Here is a 24,934-nt window from a genome sequence, read left to right on the forward strand (position 1 = left end):
CTGTCATATCCTAATATATATATATTTTTATAAATAATCTTGAAAAAGAAAAACGTTGTTGTGCTAAAACACCATCAAGACAGGCTTATTATTTATGGGAGACCAGGGGCTATTGTAATTTCTTTTTCTTTTTTTCATAACATACTTAATGCATATCTATCCGCTAGCTTTTTAAGTATTTTATAGACCCATTTATATGACGCAAAAGTAACTCTTAAATAGATGTATAATGAGAATGACAAAACCATGAAGTTCAATCAAATAAAAAGTATCTCAATGATACACAAAATAATTTGATTGCTTTAATACCTATTAATATGATTTAATCATTTTCACTTTTATATATCGTTAATTTGTTTAACTGACTGTAAAAAAAGTGCATTTTAAGAAATCTTAGTTTTACCTACTTAATAATTATCTGAAATAATCAAAACAGTCTTCATTTTGATACTATGATTACAAAAATTATGCATTTTAAATATTTAATTTTCAGTTCAATCATACTTTTATACTTAATATTTTATTATTATTATTATTGACTGTGTTGACAAAAAAGTCATGATAAAATCACCAACAACCTAAAGATAAACTGAATATCAGTTTATAATGTGTCACCAATCTGACTTACTTATGCATTATTTAGGACATTTACTGTATTATAGTTGCCCTCAGTCTCCCTTACTGTACAATAAAATGCCTCTATGTGGTTTGCTTCTCAACTTTCATTGGTTAAATTTGTTATATGCAATGTATTTTTAATGTATTATCCAATAACATAATGTGTCTATTTAAAGTAAAATGTGTCATTTTTGATACATGTCCATTAAGTGTTACTTGATTTCCTCTACTTGATTCTGTCTTCTGTGAGTTCAATCTCTTCCTCTCTCTCCATTTCTTCATCTCTCTCTATCCTCCCCGCTTTGTGTCTGATATGTGCTCCGTGTATCTTGACTGTCGTGGACCTGTCATCTTACGGTAGGTGTGACATGGCTTGCAGCGCCCCTCTCTGACCGCCTGGTGAAAGCTCAAACCAGGGCTGGGGAAATGGGCTTTGAAATAATGGCTGGGAATGAAATCTTTGGCTTCTTCTTGAGTCTTGCAAGCTGCAGGGGTGCTAAGGTTGCTTGAGGACTAGTTTGGGGTTGGTTTGGGGAGGGCTCGCATTCCACCAGTTTGACATGCCACATGAACACTGGTGATTTGGGGGGTTAAAGCCAAACGGGTAGAAGGAATGGCCCTTTAGAATTGTATGTGCATTTGGTTATGAACTTAAACTTCATCCTAGCTTATTAAGAGACACCAACACACCAATCCTCACTAACATGCATGTTGAAAGGGTACGGTTGGTGGTTTGTTCTCTAAAAGCTGCTCCACCTATTTACGGTCACAATTTGGTCCCTTAAATTATCCCTAAAATAAGTTGTTATTTAACAAACATGCATATCTGCATAGTTTAAACCTTTCTTAAAGCAGTTAGCCTGTAAAAGAAAGCAGGAGAAATGTCCAGATGAGGTGAAGCAGCATTTGAGACAAAGCCCAATGCATGCCCTTCATACAGGCACCAGTGAATGACCATGACTTGACTTGAGAGTAACTTTCCTGGATGACCCATTGTGTGGAAACAATCAAAGAATCTGTTACTTTCTTCCTGAAATGTAGAGATAAGCCGTGGGATGAAGTAGGTGGCGTGGGAAACGGCCTTTTACCAGGAGACCTATTGCAATGGTTTTGTTTGTTTTATTTATTTATTTATTTTTATGTGTGTGTGTGTGTGTGTGTGTGTGTGTGTAACATTGTCAAACTTTCTCCTATCCCAGCACTTAAAGGTGCAGTAAGTGATTTCTGAGAATCACTATTGATATTTGAAATCAACCGAAACAATCACAGCCCTCCCTTCATTGCTCCACCCACAAAATGCAGAAACAACGCAACCTCTGCATCTGTTTTCAGGCCTTCCCTCTTAGGTCTCTCCAAAATAGCTTTTCTAATATTAACACGTGTCCTAACGCTCTTGCCTGATCATAACCAGTGATATTCCTCTGACCTTTTCTCTTTTGCAATGTCTCTCAGCCATCTCTCTTTCTACAGTGTTTCTTCAATCTCCCTCTTGCTCACACTCTCTCCTCCCCCATCATGAGGGAACACACCCCCATCATGAGTCAACTACTGCTGATTGGCTCACCCTCTCTCCTCCCCCATCATGAGTGGACACGCCCCCTACTGCTGATTGGCTCACACGCTCTCCTCCACCATCATAAGTGGACACGCCCCCTACTGCTGATTGGCTCACACGCTCTCCTCCCCCATCATGAGTGACATGCCCCCTACTGCTGATTGGCTCACTCTCTCTCTCCTCCCCCATCATGAGTGGACACGCCCCCTACTGCTGATTGGCTCACACTCTCCTCCCCCTTCATGAGTGGACATGCTCCCTACTGCTGATTGGCTAAAAAGTGTGTTGTGCTGCTTGTTCCGATCCATTTTCAACAGCATTTCTCAGATATCGCTAACTGCATCTTTAATGTAAACAAAGTGTTACTGTCACTTTTGATCAATTTAATGTTTCCTTATTCCAAAAAAAATCAGGCACTAGTCAAACATCTATAAATTCATATGTGCAATTTATGTATTGCTTTAAAAAACAAAATTGTAAGAATGCACAGCTACTTTTAAATAGTCATCAATGAAGATGCTTTTAGGTGCTTGCACACCATGTCAGAATTGCTGTAATTACGAGATTTTGACTCGTAAAAAGCATTCATGTCCTCATAGAACTCATAATTACAACTTGTAAACTCGGAATTCTTGGAGAGCTCCGACTTGTTCCACCTGACTGCTGCAGATTCATTTTGGCATTGATAGTGTTGCCATAGAAACGTATAATTCCGAGTCTGAGGACGTTCAAAGTAAACGTTCAGCTCAGAGTAGAATGTCACGGGTTGTCATCCCATAATTACAGTTATTACGACATGGTGTGAATGCAGCATTTGTCCCCATGATGATGTAGGCTTACAGATGATGTAGGTTAAAAGGGCAATGCTAACTATCCAAACACTGGCCTCTTGGGCTCAACTAATGGTGTGGGTTTGAGCCAGGACTGTCAGTTTATCCAACTAATGACCTGGAAAACCTGTTTGAAAACAATCATTATCTTTGCAGTTCCACTAAGGTAGTGGCGCCGAAATTACACACTTCACCTTTGATATCTCACTGCCCCAATAACTTTAATTTATCATGTAAAAACCTTTTTAAAATGTCTTCATGATTAATAATTTCACCTAACACGCATACAGTTTCTTAGTTGTTCACAAATAAAGCACATCATACATTTTGGGCACATAACAGGCCAGTATTTATTATTGGGGTAGGGAATAAGCTGAAATTATGAACTTAAATCATAATGCAATATGGTTAATCATTACATGCTGATTTGATCACAGGGCTGTTGGTGCAAATAATCGTTTATTGTGAGTGATTGATTTCTCCTTCACCGTTTCTTATTCCATCTGCCACCTTTACTAAGATGAATGTGCCGTAACTTAGCATGACTGCTTCTGAATGCTCAATGCAAGTTATGTAAGAGAACCACCGCACACTTCATATTAAGAATACTGCATTAGTCTGTTACATCATTAATCATCCTCCAGATTTAATGCCAGCATCGCAATGATTTTATTCACTATGGCTTGAACAATTATGCAATCAATACGGAACATTTTCAGACTGTGCATTTTGTGTCTTGGCATGCATGAATGCATTCTACCATGTCAGTTAGAATATAAGAAATTGTGCTTTTTTATGTGTGTGTGTGTGTGTGTGTGTGTCACTGTGAGACATACAGTGTCTCTGTGTGTGTTTTTGAATTTGTGTGTGTATGTATATTTGGGGTGAGAGATCAGGAAGGACAAATCCTCACCCCAAGCATATTTTGTTCTATTTAGATACATTCTGATTCAACTCTTTTCGTTCGTCTTGTATTCTTGTATTTATTTTATTTTCTTGTTTTTCCCAAAGCTGAACCAGACATCTCCATCTATGTAAGCTAATATTTGCTGTTTCATTAGCATTGCGTTTGAGGCTTCATAAATTCTTCACCGTGCATAACACATGCTTGATCTCATGAACAGTCACAGTGGGGACCTGGTATAAACTCGCTGGGGGACACTGCTAACCCCAAATGCAGTGTTAGTCATGTAATAGGGTTATGTAGAACATTAACTCTATCTCTTTCAGAGGACACAAATGCTAGACTAGCAGACTGAGACTTTTGGTTATCAGCATAAACATACTTTACTGCTTACAGGTTATGAACAAATGTTCTTCAAGTAACATTTATAGAACATGCTTTCAAAGTTACCTGGTCTTTAATATTGTTCTTAAAACGTTAACACACACACACACACACAAAAAAACATTATTCATGGCACGATTTAGTTGGACGTTTGTCTAACATGTTGCTTCTTGTTTCAAAATGTCAAAAGAGTGTTGCAAAATTATGCAATGTTTGCAAAATTATAAAATGGAATGTTCCCTTAAAGCAGGGTTCACCAATCTCGGTCCTGGAGGGCCGCTGTCCTGCAGAGTTTAGCTCCAACCCCAATTAAACACACCTGAACCAGCTAATCAAGGTCTCACTAGGCATACTAGAAACTTTCAAACAGGTGTGTTGGAGCTGGTTGGAGCTAAACTCTGCAGGACAGCGGCCCTCCAGGACCGAGATTGGTGAACACTGCCTTAAAGGGATAGTTGACCCAAAAATTAAAATTCTGTCATCATTTACAAACCTGTATGAATTTCTGGTAACACAATTATACAGTGTCATTGTTTCATAGGTTACATGTAGTTACTAAAGTAATAACTATGTATTATGCATAATTACATGCAACTAACCCTAAACCAAACCTTAATCCTAACCCTATAGTAAGTACTTGTAGTTACTTAATATTACTCAGGACTTAAATGTATAATTACAGTAACAAATACACCTTAAAACACAAAAGAAGATAGTTTGAAGAATGTTGCTAATCAAACAGTTCATGGTCCCCATTGACTTCCATATTATTTTTTCCCCCTCCATATTATGGAAGTCAATGGGGACCATCTTCAGAATATCTTCTTTTGTGTTCAGCAGGAGAAAGAATCAGGTTCATTTTGGGGTGAACTATCCCTGTAATGATCATAAAGCCAAGAAGAAACAGTTTTAAAACATTTAAAAAATTGCACGTTTTGAAAGTTGAGAGAACATTTAAAAATAACGTTTTCATAATGTTAGTTAGTATATATTTTTGTTAGCTGGGCCACATATCTATGTGATTGGAAAATCTTAAAGGGATAGTTCACCCAAAAATGTAAATTCTGTACTCACCCTTCGTTTACTCGTTTACTCGATTTACTCGTTTACTCGCCCTCATGTTCCAAAACCATAAGACTTTTGTTCATCTTCGCAACACAAATGAAATCTGAGATTTCTGTCCTTCCATTGAAAGTTCATTCCACCATAACGCTGATGCTTCAAGAAGTTCATATATTTGAAATATTGTACTTGATGTGCTCTGTGTTGATCAAAGTTTATTAAAATCTGTTCATCTTATAAAGTGATTGTGTCTCTTTAGAAGATTTAAACGGCTTGATTCATATTGATTACTTTTACATTCTCTTTATGAGCATTTTAAATCAAAGTTTTGGTGGAATGAACCTTCAATGGAGAGACAGAAATCTCTGAGATATGAGTTTTGAAGATTATCGAACATTTTATGGGTTTGGAACAACATGAGGGTAAGTAAATGATGACAGAATTTTCATATTTTTGGGTGATCCCTTTAAATTGGTGATAGACCAAGATTTAAAAACCTCATTCAAATATTAGCACGTTCACAAGCGATTATAAAGAAAACACAGGAGAAGTGAAAGTAAATGTGTGTAGACCTTCAACACCATTTCTGTCCACTCAAATGTGGTAAGACTGTTTCCTACAAAGTAAATTATATAGTTATGCACACAGTAATTTATTCTCTACTCAGTGCCTCCAACTAAACTTTTAATAAGATTTGATGCCACAAACCTCACATACTTTGGCAAATCCAGCGACAGATATTAGCGCCCACATTCCAAATTATTGGAAGAATTTTAGTAGCAAAGAATGTTTCATAGACTCTCAAAGACACTGGCCTTCACTTATCTGTAAAAAGAAAATATGAACATATTTTCACCAGAAAACATGTCATTATTTCTCCTTCCTGCAATTCATTTGATTTTTCTTCTTTTATGATTACACTACGAAGTTATATTTAATTAAATCCAATCAAAATTGTGTTTGAGTATATTCTATTGTATAGATGGCTCACAATAGACAGCCTTGTAAAGAAATGTTTCTGTAATATTAAAATTACAGCACAGGGCACAAAAGTATTAATTACAACAGAACCATTATATGAAATTCAATCACCAACAGATTAAATGATGATATAAGTTCATTAAGATTCACTTCAGCTTTTTTCCATTGTCATTTTGAAGAGCAGCAGGGAGGAACCGTGAGAAATAATGATGTGTAAAATAACACAAATTCTGCTCTATACTGTGATCTTTAGTATCTGTCTGCCACAACGTTTCTTCCAAATTGTCCATCATTTTACATTGTATATGTGTGCTGATATGAGTATCGGCTTTAAAGCGCCAACACTTCCCTTCTGTATCATCTGAATCGTTTCTTCCTGTGTAAAAAGCGAGACTCAGGGTTTTATTATACCCTGCAGACTGAGAATCAATTTACGGACAGGCTGCTTTAGGACTAGAATCCTTCTGTCTGTCATTCCCTCCACAAAAGTAATGTAGATCGTTGCAAATGGTGTCATGAAAGGAAAAGTGAAATCAAGTCATGTTGCTATGAAGGTCATCGCTGACACAGTTACATACAGTAACACCCGGGTGGTTTGACACCTGGCAAACTTCAGGTAAGCTGAGTATTGGCCCAACGAACGATGTTTGGGGAACTTCATTTACCTTCCATCACCTTTGTTCTAGTTTCTCCTGTAACGGCCATCTGTGCTTTTGTCTCTCCAGAAACAGGAAGAGGATGATGATGAAGAAGATATAGACATGGGATTAACTGAAGAGAAAGAGGAGGAACCTAAAGAGAAGGAGAAGCTTGGAAAACTACAGTTCTCCCTAGACTATGACTTCTCAGACAACAAGGTAACTTGGTCACTTTACTTTTTACAGTGCACAAATCAGCTTTAATATCTAAGGGAAAAAGAAATGTGTAAAACTACCTTAACCAATCATGTCAACGTGTGATCATCAACGAGTGGATCTCTGAGCTGGTGTGAGTGAGTGGAGGCGGGGTTCATGTGCATATTCATCGAACCGCTTATACTAAATGAGGCAGGGGTGTAGAGTTACATTCAAGCTATTTTAAGGCATGAACAAAATTTTTCAAGGAAAAACATTTAAATATGTCATTTTGGTGAAAGATGGGTTTTAAGGGATACAATTATTGACTACAGGGGGACTTTAACAACCGCTTTTGATGATGCACATGGAAATTTGGCTGATCCTTGACGCGATCGTGGACAGCAACGCAAAGTTAATTCTGCACTAATTTGATCTAATATTTAATGTTTTTTAATATGTTGTAGATTTATGTAGCAAATGAGAATCATTAAAATGATTGACTATATTATGAGATTATATTCTTGTTAAAGATTTTCAGTTTTGTTCAAGGTAATTAAAGCAATGGTTTTTCAATAACGGAAGAATTTGTAAAAGTATGTTATTTGGGGTAAAAGGGAGGCACAATAATTAACATGATAAACAGCTGGCTGACTTTTCCATTTGTTGACATGACAGTTAGATTCAGATGGCAAATATCATATATCAAATTGGGTGTCCTTCTTAGAGATAATCACCATATTTCTAATGAAACCATATTTTTTTGTTATATATATATTAATCATATCATATGCTAAAATATCATATTTATGTGTTACTACTGTACAGCTTTATTAAATTATTATGGGATCTCCTTCAATGCTTTCAGAATCTTTACTTTTTAAAATTATTTTGTTTCTAGATTTTTAAAATAAACATTTTAATGATGGTATATTTATTGAACAAAAATTAATTGTTATTTTTCAAAATAAACAGAAAATAGTACAAACTTTGCTAAAGTGATTGTTTTGAACAAGTATTAACTTAGTATCGCAAGCGTTTGTAGGAAGTCAGACAAAGGCAGATGAATAAAGTTCCAAATGACTCGGTCTAGATTTATGTTAACACCCTGTATACACCAATTTTTTATTAATATTTTTAATTGGTTTTTATTTTTATGTTTTCCATTTTTATTTTAAATTTAGGTGAAGTTTGTGATTTTGTGTGTGTTTTGTGTGTATTTTTTTAAAAAAATATGTACATGAAATATTTTTTAGTTTAGTTTTAGTTTAGTACATCAATATAAACTAAACTAAATCCTACAGAGGAAAAGCGGTTTGATGGATGGATGGATGGATGGACGTTACAAATGAAAATGAGAAATTTTGCTTTGTCAGCTAGTGGAATTAAAATACTATTACTTCACTTTTATTTATTTTTTTGTATTTTATTTTATTTCAGTTACTTTTATTTCAGGAAAAATGATTTGCTTTCTGGTTTTAGTGTTACTTAGCTTTGCAGTCACATTTACCTTTGTTTGGTGAATTTCAATGGGCGAAATCCAGTTATTTCGAATAGGAATAAACTCAATCTAGAATTTTGCAGATTTAGCAGCATGTTAAAGTTGATTTACTGATTCGCTGATTCGCCATGTTGTCCAAGAGAAATCTGCTTGGTTTGAGAGTGAAAACAGACAATGGACCTGTTTTGCCCGCAAAATTTCACTGCTATTGGGACCACACCTTTAGATGATCTAAGATAAGGAAAGGAGAAAATCCTTTTGATTTCATCTAGTTTTGAAAAAGTTTCATCTTCGGGACTCTCTCAAGTCAAATACAATGTAATAGCATATTTTCCTTACACCTTGAATACATGTGTATTTTAAAGATCAACACTCTTTTACAATGTAGCTGACAGTGGGCATCCTGCAAGCTGCAGATCTTCTCTCCATGGACAGTGGCGGCACTTCCGACCCGTACGTCAGAGTTTTCATTCTCCCAGACAAGAAGAAGAAGTATGACACCAAGGTGCACAAGAAAACCCTTAACCCTGTCTTCAACGAGACTTTCAACTTTAAGGTAGTGTATCTATTTCAGTACAGTTCCAGTTAACATCATCATCAAATGTGTGCAGAGCAGGGTTTAGACGACCCGATCACTACTCTGTCCCGGCACTCATGAGGTGATGTTGATTTCTAGATTGCGTTCAATGAAATGGGAGGAAAGACTCTGGTCATGTCTGTGTACGACTTTGACCGCTTCTCGAAGCACGATGTGATTGGTGAGGTGAAGATTCCCATGAACACCCTGGACCTGGCACAACCCATCGAGCAATGGAGAGACCTGGACAGCGCAGAGAAAGAAGAGGTAAACCTGTCCTTCTTCTGTCATTCGCATTGTTAACGAGCAGCTGTCGCCATCTAATAATAGACACCCATAATGTTTCATAATGCTTTATAACACGTTACAAATGTGATGTTCCCTTTAGCAAATAATTGAAGTACTATTTAATAACTGAAGAGACACTATTGATGTATTATTCACTGAAATTGAAATCTGTTTTAAAAAAAATGATCATTGTGTCTTCATTTACACCCCCCCATGTTGTTCCAAACCCATTTCTTTCTTCTGTAGACCATAGCTGGAGATCGAATGTTCATGCTGCTCTTTTTAAAACATTTTAAAGTTAATAGTGAAGAAAAATATCATAGAAGTGCATAGTCCATAGCTTTCTGTGAGGATAAGACAGAAATGATGTTGTTAATCACAGAAAATGTTCTTAATCGAATCTAGTTTGTAAGATTTAAATATGCAAATAAAAATATACAAACCGATGAGCCAAAACATTATAACCACCTGCCTAATATGCTGTTGGTCCTCCGCGTGCTGCCAAAACAGCACTGACCCGCTGAGACATGGACTCTACGAGACCCCTGAAGGTGTGCTGTGGTCTCTGGCACCAAGACATTAACAGCAGATCCTTTAAGTCCTGTAGGTTGCGAGGTGGAGCCGCTGTGGATTGAGTTTGTTGATCCAGCACATCCCACACAAATTCAACTGGATTGAGAACTGGGGAATTTGGAGGCCAGAGCAACAGCTTGAACTCTTCATCATGTTCCTCAAGCCATTCCTGAAAAATGTGTGCAGTGTGTCAGGGTGCATTATCCTGCTGAAAGAGGCCACTTTCACCAGGGAACACCAGTGTCATGAAATTGAATGGCCGGACCCAGGGTTTCTCAGCAGAGAGTTGGCCAGAGCATCACAGTCTCTCCCATCCTGTTGCCATCACTTCCACAGTAAACGGTGCACACGTACACAGCCGTCCACGTGATGTAAAAGAAAACGGGACTCGTTGGACCAGGCAACCTTCTTCCACTGCTCTGAGGTCCAGTTCAGATGCTCACGTGCCCATTGTAGGCTTTTTCGGCGGTGGACAGGGGTCATCATAGACACTCTGATTGGTCTGCGGTTAAGCAGCGTCATACGCAGCAGAGTGTAATTCACTCTGTGTTGTGACCAACGCACCAATTCATACGTATTTTATGAGGTGGCTAATTTGTACGAATTCGTATGACCTCATTTGTACGGATTCATACAATTTGTCTAATGATGGGTAGGTTTAGGGGTGGGGTAATGGGTAGGTCATTCGTATGAATTCATATGAATTGGGCAACTCGTAAAATACGTACGATTTAGCAAAAAACGTACGAATTTGTACGAATTAGCCAACTCGTAAAATACGTACGAATCGCCTTGAGATTGGGTTGGTTGTGACACATTCCTTCCATAACCATCATTAAAATATTGTGTGACTTGTGCCACAGTAGAGCTTCTGTTGGCTCGGACCAGACGGGATAGCCTTCGTTGCCCTCGTGCATCGATGAGCCTTGGGTTCCCAACACCCGGTCGCCGGTTTTTAGTTTGTCTCTCTTCAGGATCACTGTTGGTAAATTCTCACCACTGCTGGCCTGGAGAAACACACAAGTCTTGCCGTTTCAGAGACACTCTGACCCAGTCGCCTGCCATAACACTCAGCCCTTGTCAAAGTCGCTCAGATCTTTATTCCTGCCCATTTCTCCTGCATTCAACATATTGATTACGAGAACAGATTGTTTTCTTACCATCTAATCTACCCAGACCTTAATATGTGGCCTTGTTAGGAGATGATTAGCTATATTTATATTTACATTTTATAGGCCTATATAATTTGCATATTTAAATCTTACAGAATTAATATATTTTAATTGGTCATGTCATGATCGGACACCCAACATTTGGCATCATTCAGATCAGACTGATTTTCAAACTGTCCCTTTAAGACCAACTATTTTTATTTTTCCCCAACACAGCCTGAAAAGCTTGGAGATATCTGCATCTCTCTGCGCTATGTACCTACAGCTGGAAAACTCACCATCTGTATCCTAGAGGCGAAGAACCTGAAAAAGATGGATGTTGGGGGACTCTCAGGTACACACACACACATAATGCACCGCTTTTCTCTTTTCTCTCTCCTCCAGAGAGTGGGTGGAGATAAACGCACGCAGAAGACTGGATGTTCCTGCATATGCCATAACAATAAAATAATGTTTTCTCTTTTCGGTTTACGCTTAGACCATATATGTGCATATTTTATTCAGTCTTTGTCTCCGCTTTAATGAATGGATGAATTGGTCATGTTTCTGTCAGACATGCACAGCACGCTTCAGTGCTGCAGCAGTGCACTCGTGTCACGCCTGTGCTTTAGTGTCAGCGGTAGCCATGCAGAAAAGATAGCGCTCACGTGCTGACTCTGCAGTCCTGCGCCACGCTTCCCCTCCAGTCAGTTCTCACTGCTGCTATCTGCTGGCGGCTATGAGAACTGCACGGCTCAAAACATTGCAAGGACCAGGATTAAAGGCCTTTCTTAACCATCGAATCTTGAGTGAAATCGGAAGTGATTTACAGAAAAGACCTAGGATGCGCCTCAATCAGCTCCCTAGCTCCCTATTGTGTACATAAATTTTGGCACTGGTAAGGACAGTAAAGACTCTGGCTCACTACACATTGGGACACTGATGGCAGGGTTTCTGCAGGTTTTATAAGGGTACATTTAAGACTTTTTAAAGAACTTTTTAAGACCAACTAAAAAACAATTTAAGGGGGGGAAAAAAAATCGAAGGGACAACAAATTATGTTTTATTAACAAAGTTTGGGAGGAACACGTTCAAATTATCTATCCAATCATCACGTCATTCCAATCATCACATCATTCCAATCATCACGTTATTCCAACCAGCTGTCAACAATCAGTAATCAAAATGTCTACCCAATCAGCATGAGTGGAGGCTTATATATATATATATATATATATAATGGGATACTCTGGGTTCGGGCCAAAATACCGAGCTCGGAGCCCTCTCCTCGGATAGCACGCCAAATACGCATACTACTTTACTCTTATCTGATTATTTGTAAGTGAATACAGCAATATGTTCTCTAAGGATAGTGTCTATGGAGCACATGAAGAGTTGTATTAGTAGCAACATTTCAAAGTAAAAATACAAACTGATCTAACATACTTTTTAATTAACTTGACATAAAGTATGTTGAGGCTTGAATACCTCTGCTTCAACCACTTGAATGTGGAAATAACTTTTACTTTGTGATCAGACTCATTGTATATCTATATACCTCTATGACACTGCTGTTTCTCCTAAATAGAGCTTAAACACTCTAAAATGTATGTCAAAGTCCTGAAATAAAATACAAGCACTCTCCATCTGTCACATGCCATTGTTTGTTTGTATTAGTCACGTCTTCCTTTGTTCTGTTTTCCCGCCACTCATTTGTTTCCATGACAACCTTTATCAGTTCATCCGTATCACCTGTGTTCTGTTAATCAGTGTTCATCTGTGTTTGCATTTAGTTCCCTTATGTTCAGTCAGTCATTGTCCGACCTCCGTTGTATTAAGTGTGTGTGTACCTTCTGCCTGTCTGTACCTGTTTGGATTATATTATTAGTAAAAGTTTGCATTAGAACTTATTCTCCCTCGTCTTCTTCTGCCTGCACCACACCGTGACACCATCAAACATGGAAAAGAATTTATTGAAATACAATCTTGTTGTAAAAACAGTACAACATACAACAGTTCATGCTCAACAATAGGAGCATATGATTCTCTTTTCTTAAGAACCTCCATCTGATTCTTCAATTCAAATCTCTTGAAATGACCACAAACTATGAACAAAGGTTAGTATTATTTTTATTTTGAAGACAAAAGAATGCCCAAATTCATCAGCATTGCATTAGAATATTTTGGACCAAAACATTAATTAATGTGCCAAGTTGAACAACTTTCTTTGCAATTTCTTCTTCCAAATCCTCCTTTTCCTTCTGCTTATCTTTCAACCGTCTCCGCAGTGCATTTGATTTGCTAATGAGCGCTACCATCTGACTTCCGGGCTTCGTTTCTGCCTGTTCAGCACTGAGGTCAGCATCCTTTTCCAGAGATGAACAAACATCAACCAATGTTTTCTTTTCTTTCTTCAGTTGCTAAATGTCTTCCTCTACTGTCTTCCTCGTTTGACATTGCAGTTCATTGGCTTTTCTCTTTCTCTCCTCATCCACGTGGAGTCTGTATCTTGGTCTTGCAGCATTAACTGCATTCAGTAACTCTTCTGATAAAGGCACATTCAAAATTCCACCTGAAACCCTGACACAATCACAGATTAGCCTGTGCGCAACCACTGTGTCTTCCTTAATGTTGCATGTTTCCACGTCCTTACAGAAAACCCCCTTTCGACCGTTGCCTGTCCATGAGACAAAAGGAGACTTTTTGCAGAAGCTCCAAAGCTGTAAGATCCACAGATGACACCATGTAAAAATTCGTCAAGCCGTTGGTTCATGGGACAGAAAAATACAAAATACTTGTATTTGGCTTAAAGATGAAGTAGACTGCCAAACTGCTGAGTTATTGTATCACCTGTAACAAGAAATATAAATTTAAGGGAAAATACATTTTAATATAAACCAAATAATAAATTACTATTGTTATTATCGTGTTTTAAATACTCTACTCTTTGCTGACCTAATCATAAAAAAAATCTACAAATGTTGCTTAGTAAACACAAAATACATTAAAAGTATAAGTATTAAATGCCAGCTGAGATCCCTCCTGGCAGCTGCTTGTTCTCAAGAAACTTATAAGTTAATATTCTGACACGTCTGGGTTTGAGTTAATTTGGTTTGGTATCAAACATGAGGTGGATCTGACCAAAGGATACTTGAGTGAGCTCCTTTCTTGCACTTTCTGAACAATGTTTGAAAGGCAGTCATGCTGTCCTTCCTAAACATCATTACAGTAAGCTCTCATTCTCTGCTGCTTCTACTTTGAAGAAGAGTTTGTTAAATAATACAATGCCTTTAGGACTATAAACACTACAGTAAATGTTTCTTTGTCTTTAGCTATACAGTACCTTAAGGACAGAGGAAGCACCTATTCCAATGTCGACATCTTTAGGAGGGACCCAGGTTTGCAAATCAGTTGCATCTAATCTGGCCAGTTTAACTGCGGAGATGTCCGGAAGCTCTTTTTTGACAAAGCGTCTTAGAAGACTCTGTGAAAAGACACAGTACCAAGAAAACATTGCATAACTGAATATTGCACAGATATGATCTGTATACATTTCTACCAAATTTCCACCTTGAGTTTAAACAATGCTAATGCAATAACTACATAATGTTTTAATAGATTTGTAAAGCAAAGGCCAGTACAAATTACCTTCAGTTAAGTCTTTGTGTAAGAAAGGCATGACCGGCTGATCAGTTTGATACTTCTTAAAGAACGGTTGAAAGGTCCTTGGCACAGCAATGAAGAAATTAAGCTTTGGAAGTATCAAGGGGTCCTCTCATTAATCAGCAATGGTGTCAAAGGACGACGAACCAGGGTTTGGAATTTTCCTAGATTTGACTGCATCAACATATGTCTCCATGGATGGCCAAATCTCTCTCAGCCACTGGTAAGTTCTCCAGCCAACGGTGACCACCACAGAAGTGTAAAGGGAATATAGAAGACATGGTCACACACAACAAAAATCTTCTCTTCTTGCTGGAGCACAATTAAACAGTGAATGTAAAGCCTTCAACAGTTTGTCTATCTGCCATTTTGCAAAGCCATGTTTGAAGGCATTGTGCAGAATGTGGAGGCATTGTGCAGAATGTGGCAAGCTGTGATCCTCCAAATTGAGTTAGAAAAACTTCCAATTTATGTTTGGCCCCGTCCGTTGATATTGACACCATATTTCGTAAATTTTGTTTCTCCACACACTCATGGAAGTAAAAAATCAGAATGGCAATTTAATATAGGATGTGTCATAAAATGTTTCTGTTCTACAGACGCCAGGCTATTCATAAGTGGGCTATTCAAAACATTATGGATTGCATACAGAAGTCAAGAGTTTTCATAATAATCATTATGTTGGATCAATCCTTAGTGCATACATGTCAACTGCTCTCTCTGGATCTGAATGTCCATTTGAATAGAGATTGCGATCTTTTAACGTGCACCTCTAGACCATACTTTGTAAAACACTGCTTTTTGGCAAAAATACCTTTCCTAGTTACAATTATTGTTAATATGAGTTCAGACAGTTACATAATCAAATCATAAAAGCTGACAGGATAAGAGATTACGCATGCATAAAACTCACCATAAAATTATGAACTAAATCCTGAGCTGTAGCATGTCCAAGGAACTGGGAACCAAAATATTGAGACTGAACGCAGTCACCAGTCCAGTGGCGAATATGCAGATCCGTTTGTTTGTTGTTGGTACTTCTGTTAAGGCTCTTGTTGAACATAACCACAAAAGAGTCTTTGCTCACCTCTGAAATCAACTGCTGTTTAATAAATGGTGCTATTCCAAATTTCAGCAAGTAACCCGTTTTAATAGTTCTGAATCAGGAAACATAACACGAAAGATCTTTTTGATATCGTTGTTTGATTTGTAGGAGTCGTGGCAGCTTACTGTACGCATTGCCCATAACGACTTCAGTGTTGATGTGCAGCCCTTAAGTCATTTCGGTCGGGTGTTTTTGCAGCGGGAAATAAATGTGTGGAAGAAACCGTCGCAGCAGGAGATTTGTGTGTACACTAAGCTGACACACTCTTTGTATTTGTTGTGGTTGTGTCTTGAGAACAGTATTGTTCTAAGCAACACCTTCTTGCTGTTTGTGTTTGGTGCTGGCCAAGTGTGATTCGACTACTTTGATCCCCATCGTACTCAACTGGAATTCTTAAATTCTTTCGACATGTTGAACAATAAGCTTGATAAACATTCCCTGGTACAGACTTCAACCAACCCGCAAACTTTTTGTCTTTTGTCCTTTTAGGCTGAAATATTGTAAACATTTCCCCATTTCTCCAACGTATTTTTCAGCCTTCCAATCGAACTACAAATAGCACGCTTTAGAAAGGGTTCATCTGCACATGTTTGTCAACTAATGGTATTTATGTACAACAGCAGAACTGATATCTTTCTGACATTATTTTTTATGTTATTTAAAGTACATTATGATAAATATTGCTTGTTACATATACATGTACATGCAACATTTCAGCCGAACATAAATTATAAATGTTAGCTAGATTATGTTCGTTACCTGTCTAGCGATATATGTTTAAGCCGAAATTTAATTAAATAATGGTTTGTATTTTTAAAAAACAAAAATCGTTATGTCGTAATGTATAGTGAGTTGGCTCACATTATTTATGTTTCATGCTTCAGAACTTTTAAGTTTTAACATTTAAGCGAACATAGTAAGCATTAATTCTCCCTGGTTTTCACGGTGTATGGGACTTTTTAAGGATTTTGCAATTGAGACAGCCGTTAAAATGGCGGACTGTCCCTTTAATTAATGTAATATATATATATATATATATATATATAAAGCCTCCTTTACTAATTATAAAACGCCACTTTAGAACTAGTAACGAAGTAACGTTGAGTCGCTTCATTGAAGCTTATTGTATTATGTAGAGTACATTATGGTATTATGAGAGAGAGATCACCTAAATGAGTGTATTACCTGCATCCGATATAGCATTCATTCTTAAGGTCGATGTCCATAATATTATATCCAAAAAATTAGTTTGAATGTCCGCTGAGAAAAGCAATATGTTCGTCTTTGTTCTTCCCATGACAGCGCTAAAACAACTTCCTTATTCTGACTCACTCATAAAGACGGTCTTTGCCACCATCTAATGCTGTAATAATTTAACTTTCACTGAAGTCCATATCACGATCCTTTCTCAATACCAAATACGGCATATTATTTTTAACCACTATCTACATAGTGCCAGTGGCAAATTCCCGAAGGACTGGCCGAGATGATGCTGTTCTCTGCGGCTACATGAGCACCGAATGGCTACTGACGGCCTGGAGTTCACCTCAGCGAAAGCATCTCAGCAGATTGTAAAATAGACACTATGATTATATATTAGTCACATATTTGAGGTCTAAATAACTACATTCTCGCCTACAAAACTCTTTAAAAAGAAAAGAGAGTGCCTTGGAGTTTCCTGAATTTTTTATCCATCCAAAGAGCACCTCATGCAAACATTTTGAGTCCTCGAAGCGCTTCTCTACAGTCATTTGGTAAATCTTAAAACTACTTGACAGTCGCCGCAATCGGAGTGATACAAACGGTGAAAGGCTTCCAGTTCTGATACTGATACTGTGAATATCGCACGGCTGGAAAAGACTCTAAGCCATTCAGATTTGAGAACCAGAAAGAACTGATACAGTAGATAGATAGATAGATAGATAGATAGATAGATAGATAGATAGATAGATAGATAGATAGATAGATAGATAGATAGATCGATAGATAGATAGATAGATGACATATATAATTGCATAATGACTGACACTGGTAAACCTTTACAGATCCCTATGTGAAGATTCATCTTCTGCAAAATGGGAAGCGACTGAAGAAGAAGAAGACGACTGTGAAGAAGAACACGCTGAACCCGTACTACAACGAGTCCTTCAGCTTTGAGATCCCACAGGACCAGATGCAGGTACGCTTTACACGGCTCAACACAAGAGATTACCTTTTTGTGCTCCTTCAAACTTTGAGCACAATATCTGTTTCTTTCTTAGAAAATACAAGCTGTGGTCACGGTGCTCGACTACGATAAGATCGGCAAGAACGACGCCATCGGGAAGATCTGGGTGGGAAGCAAAGCGCAGGGAACTGAGCTTCGGCACTGGTCCGACATGCTGGCAAACCCACGCAGGCCCATCGCTCAGTGGCATCCACTCAAACCTGAGGAGGAGGTGGATGCCACGTTAGCAGCCCTCACTGCCAAGAAGTAATCCTGTTCCTCTTCCTTCCCTCCTTCCCTCCTTCCCTCTCTCCTTTACCTCCTCCCTTCCTTTCTTCCACTTTTCAACAAGCACTACATGTCATCTTACCAAGTCAGCACCGAATTACAGCCATGGGCCACCAGCCTAAAGGTATTAAAGAAGACGATTCGGCCTCATCAACTGCTAAAATGAGATAGTGGATCAGGGTGTAATGAGCGAGACTGTTTCCACAGATGTTTTTGAAGACAGGCCGAGCTTGTCCTGTATATCCTTGAGGTTTATTCACAGAAGAGATGTAAGCTCACATTCACACCCATATATCCAACAGCTCAACAGCATTCCAAAGTTTTCCATCGGGGACCAGGGATAGAAAACACTGCCTCTTTCACTGCCTAATTTAACACATTCCTTTCTAGATTCGCTGGTCATCTAGATGAAATCAGTTGTTACGTTTGTTGAGTCTGAAAGGACAGTTGAAGAATTGTTTATCATTATGAATAAGTAAAAAAATAAAAAACTAGAGGAAATGGGGACTGGAGAGATAGTTGGACTTGATGCTCCTGACCCAGCCAGAAGGTATCTTTCAGGTGTCGATTACACTGCCTGCAAAACAACCTCTTCTTCCATTCTTCGGTTCCAGCTGTCAGCTGGCTTCTTCCACAGCCCCAACATCCTAACAAACCCTGACAAAAAGGAGACAAGCCTTGAAACATCACGAAATAAGCAATTCTTAGCTTCCAGGGACGTCTTCCTGTTAGCATCGGTATATTTGTTTCTTTGTGTTGATTTCTTGTAGATGTCTTCTGCCTGAGCACTTTAAACGAAGGTGTGTTTTTGTTCTGGTCAATGCCTAGGCTTTAACCTGCTTTTATTTGTACCTGCATTCGGGAGTTTTTGTGTGTTTTTTGATGTTCTGAACCCACTCATTAAAGGAATAGTTCACCCCTCCAAAACAATGCAAATTAAGTCATCATTTACTCACTTGCCTTTCTTACGGCAGTGGAACACTAACGGAGACGTTTCAAAGCATGTGCACGCTGCTCTCTTCCATTCAATGGAAGTCAATCGGGACCATCAAGCTTAATATGAATTATCCATTTATATCCCAAGTCTTCTGAAGCCATATACTTTTAGAAGAAAAAGTTCTAGAACCTCAAAAGTCGGGCGCTTCATATATAGAATCTTTTAGGGGTTCCCTCCATGTGATCATTTTAAGGATTTAGCTTAATTAATTCAACAATTTTTAATGCTAATTAAATAGTTTGAATTAAATAGCTCGTAAACATTCTTTATCAATATAATTTTTTTTAAATAACTCATTAAGCATGAAAGGATTATTCAATTATTTAAGATATTTCTCATTATATAGAACCTTTTTAGCATATAGGATTCTTTAAAACCCTAGGGTTCTATATAGATCCCCAGTAAACCCAACATGTCTGACAGACTGATATTCAAGTCGTTTTTCACAAAATTCTATAAACATCTTGCTTGGTTGCCATTCACTTTCATTGTGTGGAAAAGAGCAGCTTGAAAATTCTTCAAAATGTGTCCCTTTGACTTCGACGGAAGAAAGTACGTCATACAGGTTTCGAGCATGGAGTGAACTATTCCTTTTGAGAACTTCCATCACTTTTTGTTTTCATTTTATACTCAATGTTTAAACCAGAAGTTCTTATGGATTTATGAGAAGAGTTGATAGAGGGTACTGTTACGTGTGTATTTACTGCACATCTTACCAAACCACTGAACTTATTTGCACTAATGGAACTGCATTCTGTACATGCTGCTCTATCAATCTCAATATGAGCTGTCAGAGTTTGCATTTGTTTAAAAAGGGAAATTGTGTCAACTGAAAGCTGCTTTAGGGCTTATAGTATGATGAGTCATTGTGTGAGGATGTGAATCTCAGAATATGATTTGCTTAAGACCGACGGAGAAGTAAATCTGTGTGCGTTTTATCCTCATATTGCCTGGAGAAACTCTTTTGGCAATGATGATACCTTGTGATATCGGTTCAATTATTAAGTAGTTGGGAAATTAAGCAAATTCGCAAACCTGATTTGGATCAAGACCTTTTTGTGGAGCATAATTATTGAGTGGGCTATAGACTTTTAAACCAGGCCAAAAACTACATGTAAAGACCCACGAGTGGATTTGAGGGAGACTTTGTTATGTACATGCTGTAACCCATTAAAAACTCACTCTCGCAAGGAAACATCACTTTAGCGGCTTTTATCCTCAACCAAAAAACTTCACTCTACTGTCACAATCAGATTGGATGATTGCAGTAGTTCATCCAATTTTATGGTTAAGTCTGAAATTGTGAAATTCGAAGCCCTATGATTTTGTCTTTCTGCGAACACACAAAGGTTTTTATTGCATAATGTTAGAGACATTTTTTAGAGACACACAACTTTTTTTTTTTTTTTAATAAATAATGAAAGAGGACAGATTTGCACAACTTAAATCTGCTCATGCTCTATATTCCAAGTCTTCAGAAATCCCATAATAGCTTTGTGTGAGGAAAAGTAATTTACACAGTTAACCCAACATTTAAAATTCTGTCATGATTTGCTCACCCTCATGTCTTTTCAAACCGGTATGACATGCTTTATTCTGTGGAACATAAAAGAAGATATTTTAAGGACAGTTTTTGTCCAATTAATGAAATGTCCAATACTTTCATTGTATGGACAAAAAAAAAAAAAAGTCATACCAGTAAATGATTACAGAATTTTCCATTTTGGATGAGCATTACCTTTAAGTCTTAAAATGTTAAATATTTCCCACCCTGCTGTGGTTAGGGGCGGGGCTAATTATGTTTCGTAAACATAGTCAATGTTGAGTCAAATTGCAGTTGAAGCCATTTTGTGTCATTGAAATATCTGAAGACCTTGAAAGAATCTTTGTTTAAAAGTCGCTTCAGTGACGTTTCCCTTGATAAAACAGAAGCAGCTCTTCTGACAGGCTGTGTTCAGTTGCAATAGCAGGTATTTCCGTCCACATTCACAGTGCCGTTTGAAATTTTTGCAGGTCTAATGAATGTGTGATTATTTGTTTATCATGCTTTCGTTTTTCCGCTGGTATCGAAACATCATTTAGGGATCACTGTCTTTGTTTACTCTGTCAATGTCATTTTTTCAGGTTTAATCTCTTACACAAATATGTCCCTTATTTCAAAGAACGTTCACAAAAAAAAAGTCGTAACTTGCAACTAACACCCCCTCCCCAAACCCATAGGCGTGTAGTTTAACCTATATATGCATAGTTCCTACTTTATGATACTGCATGTTACAATACAAAAAAGATGCGCATGTTTCAGAGATGAAGCAAAAAATATATTGTGTACCTAAGTAGGTGTTCTTTGTCATTTTAATAACAAAACGGAGGAGGATAAGATACTGTGTATATTTTCTAATCAAATCAAATATGTATTTATTTTCTGTGAGTGGGTACTGGAGAGAATATGAAGTAAACTAGACTAATCTTCATTTTCAGATTCAATCCATGCCTGGACATCATGAGCAAATACTGTATGTTAAGTGCTTCGTGTGAAATAATATAGAATGAAAACGTAGCCGCATGCTTGCCGTCTACTAATATTGTTAAGGAAGAAAATGTTTATGTATTGATTAATTCATTTATATTTATTTTTCAGAGTAATATTTCTATGTTTCTTTGTCCTAATATGTTTGTTGGGAAGTAAAAAAAATCCACCGGGGGCTCCAAGTGAATATTTTCCTCCATCCTGTAGGATCCTGTAATCAGCAGTAATCAGTATCTCTGTCTGAAAGTTTTGGATCATACAGATTCATGAAAACTAACACTTTTTATTATTTTTCCCTTCTTATTCACTGTCAGTGCCAATTAGAGAAGTCACGTTTACTGCCATTTTATCTGACTTTACGTCATTTTTACGTGATTTTTTTCGGACCAACTGTCTACCTTGGCGACAAAGTCGCCAGAGCACAATATTATCAATCGTGTTACAGAAAACTTGGAGTCCCCATTGTTTTCTAAAAAAAAAAAAGCTTTTCTTTATGAGTCTTTTACATAATAACAGCGTTTAACTAGCCAATAAACAGTAAGTTTGTGTGTGCGAGTGTGACTAAGATAAAGCCATAAGACTTGAGCTAAATCTTTGGAGCTCAGCTATATAGATGATCCTAAAACGTGTCCTCCTTTCATAGGCCGAAGTTCCTCCTCGACATTCCATGTAGTCTGTGAAGCTACGGGGCCACACTGTTTCCTAAAATGTGCTATGTAATAAGAATTATTGGCAGTTTAACTTGCAATAGTCAGTTTTTCTGTTAACAATGTGTCTTGATGTTTATTAGGATGATTTCAGTCTATATTAAGTTTTGTAAACGCCTTGATTTAACACAAAGTGTGCTAGGGACGTCTGTTTGAACACATGCATGTGTTCGTTGCCATTCCACTATGTATGCATACACATGCATTATTAAAAGGGCAATTAAAAAGGAGGATTAGAATGGCTGTCTAGCCATGAAAACACAGGATGTAAAAGTTCTTGTTTTTACCATTTTAATAATAATTCACAATCCCAAATTCGTTATGGGAAAACTGAAACGTGTATCATGCCATTTGGACAAGAAGATTCAACAGAATGATGCAGAAATTCAGCTTGTCCAAGTCATTTCAATCAGCATTTCTTGAGGTTTGAGTGTGATTGTGTGTGACTTTAAAAAATAATGCATAGGCCCTTTAATAAATAATCTTTTTTTTTTTTTTTTTTGTGAGTTACTCGAGCACTGCCATTCTGCCTATATGGCAGCATGCACAATGAACATTTGTTTGAAACATTCCTGATCGCCAACCATTGAGTTGTCACTTGCAAGCAAAGATATGTGGGAGCAGTTTAAAAAAACTGCTGATGGATTCCATCTTTATCTTGCTCTCCATGTATAAATCGGCTTACAAAACCAGCTCAGTTGTCTTTGTTAATGCTCTGTGACTGTTTTATGTCATACAAAATCAATGAGAGTCTGCTCTAACGCCCATAACAGAGACGTTATCACCTTTGTTTTTGAATGCTAGCCGATGCTATCATGTCTGCTCTGGTTAATCACATAGCAAACATTCTGGGGGAAAAGATTTAAAAGCCTGCCATTGTGTCTCTTTTATTTGATTCTTCTCTTGCACTTTTCATTCTGCTTATCTGGAGTTGTAAAATGCTCTTTTTTTCTATCTGTGGTGGTCTTTTTTTTTCTTTTTTTTTGTCGGTGGGAGACTGCGAGGGTTTAGCCCTCAGGCTGTGTTTGTACCTGTTTCGGTGTTCTCGTATGTGTGCGTGTGTTCATGTCCGTATTGTCGTGCCTAGTGTGGATCAATCGCATGCTTTAGCCCTTGATGGGACACTTTGAGAAAACATTGCTCACAGACTCTTCCCACAACCCCCTAGTGGACAGTACATGAGCATCAGCAATCCTTGTAAAGACGTCAAGGGAACCAAATAGCTCTACAGATTTATCATGTGTGTTACCAGCTCTGTACTGAAACAAATGAGAAAATAAAGGCCTTTTAATTACACTTCATTCTGATTATAATGTTGTTGTACGTTATTTAACACTGATTTATTGTTTATCTATTACAGCTCTGACAATGTGTAAGGAAGCAGATATTTAATAAAAGGTGGTACTGACTTCAAAAAACCTTTCAAAAAAGAAGTAAACTTCAAGTTTATTTTATTAGGTAAAATTCACATATATTTTCCAAGTATACTTAATGTAGTATAGGTGCCATAGTAAAGAAAAGTTAGATGTAAACTTGTGTTCTCACAGCTAGTAACACTTAAAAGCACGCCAATTTACTTCCAAGAAGTGTTTAAATAATACGTGTACAAGTATACTACTAGTACACAGATATTTGTATACTTACAACACTGTGAAAAGTGATCAGTTGACTTAACTTAAAAAAAGTAAGTTATGTGAACTTGACCATTTTTTTTTATTAAATGAAGTTTATTTACTTGATAGTTTTAAGGCAACGGGTTTCCTCACATTTTTAAGTTATACATCTGATCACTTTTTGCAGTGTACATATAGTATACTTGAAAATTATACTTAATTTTACTTAAGTTTACTTAATAAAATGAACTTTAAGTTTATTTTTGATAGGGAAAAGGAATAGATGGTCTGATAAGAAATGGCTGATGGAATTTAAATCTAAATGCACACCTGGCATTACACATAAATGAAGTGTAATTTCTTCAGAGGAGCATAAGGACACCAAAAACATTACAGTGAAGTGGTGGAACCTAAAATGGCTGTGTGATCATGCTGGCAGGCAGAGGGCAGCACTGCACCTAAAAAGGCACTTGACTACATTTTCTGCATTTTACAGTGTTATTAATAATCGTAACAGGCAAACAACAAACACAATCATAAACAAAGTGCTGTGAGATTTGGTTCAAGGTTA

The 24,934-nt window shown here is 37.4% G+C and overlaps 1 protein-coding gene and 1 long non-coding RNA gene across 5 annotated transcripts in view; one reads left to right on the top strand and one right to left on the bottom strand.

Annotated features, from left to right (window-relative positions):
* The window catches only part of syt2a (synaptotagmin IIa), a 99,917-nt gene extending 78,787 nt beyond the window's left edge, over positions 1-21,130 (top strand). The window contains exons 4-9 of one of the 4 annotated variants that reach the window (XM_084097957.1): positions 7,060-7,191; positions 9,057-9,224; positions 9,345-9,512; positions 11,495-11,612; positions 18,071-18,204; positions 18,287-18,996. In XM_084097957.1, coding sequence (XP_083954083.1) covers positions 7,060-7,191; positions 9,057-9,224; positions 9,345-9,512; positions 11,495-11,612; positions 18,071-18,204; positions 18,287-18,502 — 936 coding nt within the window. In that variant the 3' untranslated portion in view covers positions 18,503-18,996. Of the gene's footprint in view, positions 1-7,059; positions 7,192-9,056; positions 9,225-9,344; positions 9,513-11,494; positions 11,613-18,070; positions 18,205-18,286 lie in introns of all 4 variants that reach the window. The other 3 variants (XM_084097959.1, XM_084097956.1, XM_084097958.1) reach the window with 3 other exon arrangements.
* Positions 13,371-16,106, bottom strand: LOC311072755. The gene is made up of 3 exons (XR_014604051.1): positions 14,906-16,106; positions 14,601-14,741; positions 13,371-14,107 (listed from the first exon to the last, which is right to left on the bottom strand). It is a non-coding gene; the product is annotated as an uncharacterized lncRNA (long non-coding RNA).
* Positions 21,131-24,934: the final 3,804 nt, after the last annotated feature.

Source organism: Abramis brama (genome assembly GCF_963993115.1).
Source record: "Abramis brama genome assembly, chromosome: 22".
Classification (NCBI taxonomy): domain Eukaryota; kingdom Metazoa; phylum Chordata; class Actinopteri; order Cypriniformes; family Leuciscidae; genus Abramis; species Abramis brama.